Below are 8,675 nucleotides of genomic sequence, written 5' to 3' on the forward strand. Positions count from 1 at the left end.
TAGCGCATTTCAGGTCTACACTGGAGGTTAGAACCAAGTGTTGTTAAGACACAGAAGAATGTTAAGTTAATATTCTGGAGCAGGTGGTGGGGGCATCAGGAAAGACTTCACAGAGAAGTCTTTTGAATCTTTTGATCTGTCTTTGGAAGGATGATAATGGTTTCTTTAGGGTGAGAAGCTGAGGGAAAGGCAATCCATTCAATGAGGTTTCCACTGTTTATTACAGATGAAAGAAAATTTCTGAAGGATGAGCAAAGCCTCAGTGACATAAAAGAGCAGGGCTTATTTGAGAAAGTCAGAGCAGACAAATATTATTGAAACATAAGATATGTAAGAGAAATGGAGTTGGCAAGATATTCAACTAATTGATATTTATTGAGTATATATTATGGGCAAGAGACCAAGCTAGAAATAATGCTATGTATTTTATTGTATACAACACATCCAATCAGGCTAACAAAGTGGATGTTATCCTCCAAGGATCTATCAAGAAAGTAACTGAGGGGCAAGGAAGGTAGACTTGGTCAGACCTGTGAATTCAGCTGGTTCCTCTAAACATACCCTACTTAAAAACCCAAGCAAATTCAACTCTGAGGGGATAAAAAATCCTATTAAAGAGTCTAGAACTATATCCTGAGAGTCTTAATGAGTTAAGATAGGGTTTTTAAGTCAGTGTGTATCGTAAGTGCACTGAGCAGCAAATATGGCAAAGTTGTTAAGGGCTCAGGCGTCACCACTTATAAGCTGTGTGATTCGGTGAATTCATTTCTCAGGGTCTCAGTGCTTTTTCTCATAAAATGGGGATGATGAGAGGATATGTTTTATGAGATCGTTGTACTCATTATTTAATATATGAAACTCATTTACAGTGATGCTTGGCTCCAGTAAGTCACCAGTGTATGTGAGTCTTGTTTCAGAAATAGCTCTCTGATGGCATTGTAGAGAATGGACTGCAAAGGGAGGAAAACTTCAATCCTCAATATTCTCAAAGAAGAATGAAAAGGGCTTCAACTAGGGCACTTGGTAGTGATGGAAAAGTAAAGGTCACATTGGGAGATATTTCAGATGTAAATATTGAAAGGAATTGGTGTCCAGTTGGGTTTAGGGAGGAGAGGGAGGAAAAAAACAAAACAGAAAATGATCCAACCCCGAGGTTTCTAGTTTATATGGCCAGATGAATGTTGATGTCTTAACATTTCATACTTCAACTGCTCCTTTCCTGTGAATTAATTATCTTAGGACTCTCCTAGCTGCTGACTGCCAGTAATTGATTTAGTGACTATTTATAGTGAAAAAATAAAAATAAAAACAATGTTGAAAGCCATTAGAAGCCAGAGAAGTCAGTTCCTCCCACGAAGGCTAGCCTATCCCTATCGCCCTAAACTGACCCTGTTCTCAAGTCCCTTGGGTGTGAAAATAACTGAGCAGTTATCTCTGAAGCCTGCAGACAATGCAGCTTCTTTTTAGCACCAGAGCTGCAAGAGGTATGGTGCTGGTGGGTGGTAAAAAGGGGACTGATGAGCATAGCCCAACTACAGTTTTGGGACACTTTGTTTTCATTTGGGATAAAGTTTTCAAATTTTGAAGAAAATGTTTCTAGAGAAATTTTAGTTTCTTAATAAACACAGTGATCAAATTTAAGAGTATATAATATCCAGAGTCCATGAGATGTTACAAAGTTTAGGTATATGAAAGACAATATTTTAAGATTACTGTTACAGTACTCTGGTGGATGAAACATGAGAATGTATAAACAAAAAGTTAAAATGAACACCAAAATAAATTCTAGGCAAGATACTCCCTGAAAATTTTTCTTATTGCTTGAATTACACATACATAGAATATATTTCCATTCTTCTCTAAAAACGGCCATCTGTATCTCTACTACACAATTCAGAAATTATGAAGGTCAAATATTTTACATGTCATATAACTTATATAAAACTATTATAGGATTTATTTTTGAGCTATTAAAGTTTTAAGTAAACTACATTGCTCCCTTTAATAAGTTAGTTATTACATATAAATAACAAAAGGAGACAGGAAATACACAAACACAAGTTTATTTTATAGTGGGGAGATAAAGAGTGGTGATTAATCCTAAATTCTGTTCTCTGTTTATATAAAAGCTTCTTAATTTCTTAGTCTATTCTTTTTCCTTTAAAAACAATTTCATGAAAACATCTTGGGGTTTAGAAGATAGAAGTGAACCTTAGTCACTCCATATTACAAATATTCTGAAAGCAGAAATGAGTTTGTCTTCTTCTGCATCTCCTCCAATAGGATGTTCCTCTAGTGCCTAAAACATTACCTTAAAGAGAGGTGGTGGCACACGGTACACACCTTCACCTCTACTTCCAACAACGTAACATTTTCTATCAGTTCTTTCCAAAAAACTCTCAGAGATGGTAGATTTAATGTTATCAAACCAAAACCTCTTTGGAGTTTAGCCGACTCAAACACTGCCTCTGGAACTTTGTCCCAACATGACTGGTGCCCTGTCTGGATCTGGTCCCTGTCTGGATCAAGAAAGGACTTCCCTCGGCCACCTCTCATCCTTTAGTTCTTTGAAAGCAAGGCAAAGATAGGGACATTTCTGATTTGTTAATGAAATCGCCGTTGTACCATGTCTGAGAGCATAATGGCAAAAATATAAGAATGCTCCTACCTCTAAAAATAAAGCATTGTATATGTCCTGTTTTCCTACTGAGTTAAGACCTTTATTTCTTTTGGAGAAACTTACTTTGATTTTCCAAATGTTTAGAGTTGCTTGATAATTTAAGATAAAAATCACATGTCTACATATGCCTGAAGTGGATAAGCACTTCAACTGCTAGCTCTATTCCATGACACACTCCAAACCTGACAAGCAATAAACTGAAAGATGACCGACTTCTCTGTTTCCTTAGTATTAGGATCAGCTTCAAACGATGATCTAGTTTAATAACTGAAGTGTTTGTTATTCCTCAATCCAATCTAATGTTAAAAGAATTGTTTTTATTTTCTCAGTAAGCTCTATGCCCAATATGGGGCTTGAACTCACAACCCCAAGACCAAGAGCCACATGCTCTACTGACTGAGCCAGCCAGGCGCCCCTAAAAAGTTGTGCTTAAAGTGAATGTATTATATTATTAAAATACATACCCATCCTTGTATAAGGCTCAGTATAATTATAGTTTTGTATAATTAGAGCTTTATGTCAAAAGATTTACAGCTTTATCACCTCAAGCAATATTTCACAGCTGCCAAGAATGATTTATGAAATAATGACTTAAACTGTAAAATAGAATCCTCAAAGGAAGGGCTGTCAAATATTCCTACTGCAAATAACTAGGTTTTTAAAAATTGATATTCTGGTAAACAGCAAGTTCAATTGTACCTGGTAAAATCACATAAAGTAGGATGGTAGGAAGTGTTGCTTCCTAAGAGTGATCATGTAGCTCATCTATTTGAACTCATTACATAAATCATGGGTTTAAACATAAAGCCTCTGGCCAGTCTGAAAAACAAGCTTTCAGAAATAATACCATGCTCATGTTTTTGCTACACCAGCATGAGTGAATGGAAAAAGTGGAAACAATATCTCAACTTTTTGTTAAGTTGCTCATTGTGCTTATTACATTCCCATCTGTACTCCTATAAAGTGCTAAATAGAAAATAAATAAAGGAAGCATTTACTGTACATACTTAAGAAACCAAGAACTTCCCCAAAGTAAATGACCTCAATAATAAAGAATTAAGGAGACTGAGAAACAAACCAATACAAAATGTTGGCGATTTTATCCCTTCCTGCTTTTATAAATATAGAGTGGTTGGCAGGTCTCTAGGAGGCAAGACTATCAAAGCATTTGAACTTCACAAGCTCTGACTGAATTTGCAGTTGCCATGTGAATAAAACCAATGCACTTTGAAGATTCTATTCAAGGTATCTGAACTAGTCTCAAAAACAGGTTGATTACATTCAAAGCAAATAAGTCTGACTGTGTCTTTGCAATCTAAAAAGGTCATAAAATAAATCTTTCTCTTTGGAAAAAGAAAAAAAAAGCTTGGCCCATCACCCCATCATCTCATGTATCCCATATTAATAAAAGTGAAATAGGCAGCATTTGTCATTAGCTCTAAAGATTACCAAGTCCTTGTAGACTGAGTCAAATCTGAAAATAAAGCCAACAGAATCAAAATCATCACCAAAGGCTGATATTTATATACCTAAACAAGCTTTCAAGTAAATCCTCGTCTAAAACAAGAAGGTTTTAATTCATATAATCAAGTGCATCCCTCACGTAGAAAGATGTGCATTAATCAATGTATCAGCATCTTCACTGTAGAAACTTTTACATTCACATTTGTGATCCCACATTTACTTGCCTTTCTTAGGTGTTTTGAGATAACTTTACACACTCACATTGCACAAGTCACACAAGGTTTTGAAATAACATCATTCTACTTGCAGTATAATAAATAACAACTTTCATTTCAGAATATAGTCTGAAAAATATGGGGAGTATCTAAGTGATCCTAACAGTCCAGATTCATTTTATACTTAAATTCTGTAAGTTAAAAAAAATCCTGAAATGTCCCAAAAAACATAATGACCAAATGTGGATCAATATGCCCGGTATAACCACAATGTAAACTGTGTCAACATCATGATAAATATTCAGATGGGGAAAAAATGTCAGACATTCAAGTTATTCCAAAGCCCAAATGGTTGGCATCAGATACACTCACAGAAAAGATGAGTTGCCTTTGGGTAGTGAGAGCCTTAGTCCAAGAAATGCTTTCAAGACAACAGAGCAATTAGGCTATTTCTAGAAAGCCAACACTACTGATTGAAAAGTGGTGTGGGGGGGGGCAGGATAAGAAGAACTTGAAAAACAATCTCTATGTTGGCTGATAATGATATAATTGTTTTCATTCCAGATTACTCCAAAGTTATACAAACCTGTTTTTCTAATCACAGTTTGCCACGTATACTAATTCAAGTTGATGTTAAGGAAAATCTAGTAATTAAGAATTACATTTTCTATCATGAAATATTTAATTGTAAGAAAATAAGAGGAAGAGTTAAACCTTTTCCGTGCTAGAATTTCTGCCGTGTATTTTATCAAATGATGAATCAGTATATGATATAAGCTATAACACATCACTCATTTTCTCATTTGCAAGACTAAGGGTTTCCTGAGAATCTGACTAGATATCCCTCTGCCTCACTGATTTGTCAATGGCAAGAAAAAAAAAAAAATGACAAGGCAACATCAATAAAACTAACTACAACATGCGTTTTTAGCTGATTTATCTTTTAGCACTAAATTGTCAAATATCAGTAAGTGTGCACATTTGAGAATATGTATTCTTTTAAATGGGTATATGTGAATATTCATACATGTGAGTTAATATACAAAAATGGTATATTTAATGAGTGTATGTCTATTAAATGAGTATTTTTTGAGAACTATCATAGGTCTAACATATTATGTTCCCATAGTAAGCCTGAAAGAAGGAGGAGTGCCCTTGAAGTTGAAGTACGACCTTAAGTTTGAGATGCCAGTTTTGTTGCAGCTGAAAAATGAGTACAAATAACTCCACAGTATCATAGTTCCTTTTGTCCATTTCTTATTTTAGGACAATTCTTGAATACATGAACAGCTTTTATTACCTGAATATACATAAGCTTACTAGACCAATTTTTGAAGTTCTTATATATCACCCTTAATGTTGTATAAAAAGGAGCAAAAGAAACAAGAGGTGTTGCAAATAAAGCTCTAAAGCTTTTATCAAATAAAGCTGAAAAGCCAAGAAACATTTATAACTGCAATAGTTTTAGTTGCAGATATACAGTTTTCAACAAGATTTTCTCTGTGAAATATTTTCAAGTTCAAGCAGATAAAACTCTATATTTCTCTCTTACCAAATACATATCAATGCAATCAGTAAATTATTGGCCTTTATATTATTCCCTAGAAAGGGGAGAGAGTAGACTGATTTGTGGCACTTTGTCCTCGGTGATAGTAAGTTACTACACTTTTGAAGACTACAGAGTACCCTTATTCAAAGAAGAAATTGTTCCTACTAGTCCACTAATGACACTAGCCATATTTTTGAATCCTAAAATATATAAAATATATAAGCAAAAATACCTACAACTGAATATTTGGAGCTTCTCTGCATATGAACTTTTAGTAATCAGTGGTCAAAATTTCAATTCAATGGAATCAAATAAAAGGAATTCTAAATAGATGAACATTACCATTTTTGTGATAGTAGGTGACCTCCACTTTCCTCTCCTCTGACCCCAGCAATGCCTGGGCGATTTGGGCAATATCATGCCTCTTGGTCTCAGGCCCATGGAGAAAGTCGCAGGTGCATGGCTTTTGCATGACATCTGGCCTGGAGAAACCAGTCATCTCGCAGAACCCATCATTGCAGTAGATGATGGCACAGTTTTGCACTCTGGCATTTGCAATGATAAATTTTTTATCTGTAATAAGAAGATGGTAAGACATCTTTTAGAGAGCTTCCACAAGATTTTCATAAACACTGAAGCAAATTGTTGCATAATAGGAGATCTAAAATGCAGGTGCTTCCCAAATTGCTAACTGCCCAGGGTTTTATTTTTTTTTATTATTATTTTTTAAAGATTTTATTTATTTATTTGACAGAGAGAGAGAGAGAGAGAGAAAGGGAACACAAGCAAGGGGAGTGGGAGAGGGAGAAGCAGGCTCCCTGCCGAGCAGGGAGCCCGATGCGATGCGGGACTCGATCCCAGGACCCTGGGATCATGCATGACCTGAGCCGAAGGCAGATGCTTAACAACTGAACCACCCAGGCACCCCTGCCCAGGGTTTTAAAAGGAAAAAAACAAAAACCCTAAATATGAAACTAATGGTCCTAAGCAGTTTTAACAAAAAGTGTTAAGGAACTACTTTTCAAATTTTGAGAATGTAATTTCCCAAATAGTCTAGTTCTCAAGCCTTGTGACTCCCAAGGGTCCTAAGGCACACTCAAACAAGCAGCTGTCCCATTGATATTTCCAGAATGCCATTTAATTGTAAGATAAATATTTTCAAAGCCAAACAATGAAACATCCTGTAGCTGACAGATTTCTCACCTCAACCTTGGCCCTTAAAATTACAACTTTCTCAAAGTAGCTATTATTTTTGGATTTGGCTTTTCTCTATCCCTCTAAGGCATACTACTCACTCATCATGTTAAAAAACAAAACAAAACATGAAACTATTAGCAATAAAACTATCTCACGTTAATTAACAGTTCAATAATTCAAAGATTCACCTTTCATAATACATATTTTCTAGAAGATAAAAACATTTACACAGTTATCGGGTTAACACCTTTTCATTTTTACTTTGGGAGAACCTTGAATTCTTGTGTAGTAGTAGGTATTTTAATACAAAGGGCTTATTAAATTTTAATTATAAATTATATTTACTATTTCCATATAGAATGTCAACAGGATATACTAGTTTATTTTGTACACAAGGTACTATATCCTCGTGTCACTAAATACAGTGAATACAGCCAAACTAACTGCAAAATGTACAATATAACTTCAAGTTAATGTAATTTTAAGGAAATGTTGAACATAAATTAACAAGGATTTAAAATTAATATATTTATATAACAATAATTCATTCCTTATAGTTAGTCCACATGAGAATGTTAAATTTCTCTGCATTCAGTTGTGGGATTTACTTACTACATTTCAATTTTCAAATTTCTTGATGGAAATTTAAGGAAATGATAAAGAGGCAGAAATATTGCTTTGAATAATGAACCATTTGCATTGGGAACTAGTACGGATCAGATATCGCTTTTTCCAAATTATCCTTCTTGGGATATATTTGCATTGATTCAATGCAAAGTTTAGCTTCTATAAATTAACAGCAAGCAAGCAACCCTGTCATACCACAGCTTTGCAATTTAACCAAGGTAATAATATAGTTTGCATAGCCGTTTACATCGCTGCTACCATTTACATTCTCTTGTTCCAGTCGTATGCTCGGCTCTACTCCTGACTTTCAAAAAGTGTACAATTAAACAGCCTCAAAATATAAACCCATGTTACACTAGTACGTTCCCTTTAAGATAGTAGAAGAGTAGGACATTAAGTAGCAAGGCAGATAATGGAACAGTGGGAGAGGAGGATCAGATTGCCTCCTATAATGGAGACCATATCTAAAATGTAAATCAGAATTAATATCTGGGGGAGAACACTCCTGCTGCCTTCGAACCTCCTGGCTTGGTTTCACAGCTTGTATAACTTGCAAGAGCCCGGAGTTGCCGGCTCCTCAGCCTGTACGCTGCGAACGCCAAGTGCACCGTCAAAGCAGAAAGCGAGGGAGAGAGAAGAGAACAAATGAACTTACTTTGCCCTTCAAATTTCCGTATGATGGTCCCCAAAAATGTGTTTTGTGGTGCCACATGCCCCCTGCGAACAGGCATGTTGGCCCCGGTCTTCCGAGGAGCGCTCCCCGCGAGCTCTGGAGTTCTCCCGGGATCTCTCCTCGGCTAGAGCCCAGGCCAGCGCGCAAGCCGCTCTTTGTGGCAGAGCATCCTCTTTTGAAACCAGAAATCTCTTCCCATTAGCACCACTTCTAGACACCCGCTTTCCCCAGCGGAGTCCAATCCATCCCCTTCACCTTCCGGAGGGGGCC

The 8,675-nt window shown here is 36.0% G+C and overlaps 1 protein-coding gene across 1 annotated transcript in view; it reads right to left on the reverse strand.

Moving 5' to 3' along the window:
* KCNH7 (potassium voltage-gated channel subfamily H member 7) overlaps nt 1–8,463 on the reverse strand; it is a 471,825-nt gene extending 463,362 nt beyond the window's left edge. The window contains 2 exon segments of the mRNA XM_021702769.1: nt 6,251–6,481; nt 8,388–8,463. Of these exon segments, the coding sequence (XP_021558444.1) occupies nt 6,251–6,481; nt 8,388–8,463 (307 nt within the window).
* Nucleotides 8,464–8,675: the final 212 nt, after the last annotated feature.

The sequence above is a fragment of the Neomonachus schauinslandi genome, chromosome 3 (assembly GCF_002201575.2).
Source record: "Neomonachus schauinslandi chromosome 3, ASM220157v2, whole genome shotgun sequence".
Taxonomy (NCBI): Eukaryota; Metazoa; Chordata; class Mammalia; order Carnivora; family Phocidae; genus Neomonachus; species Neomonachus schauinslandi.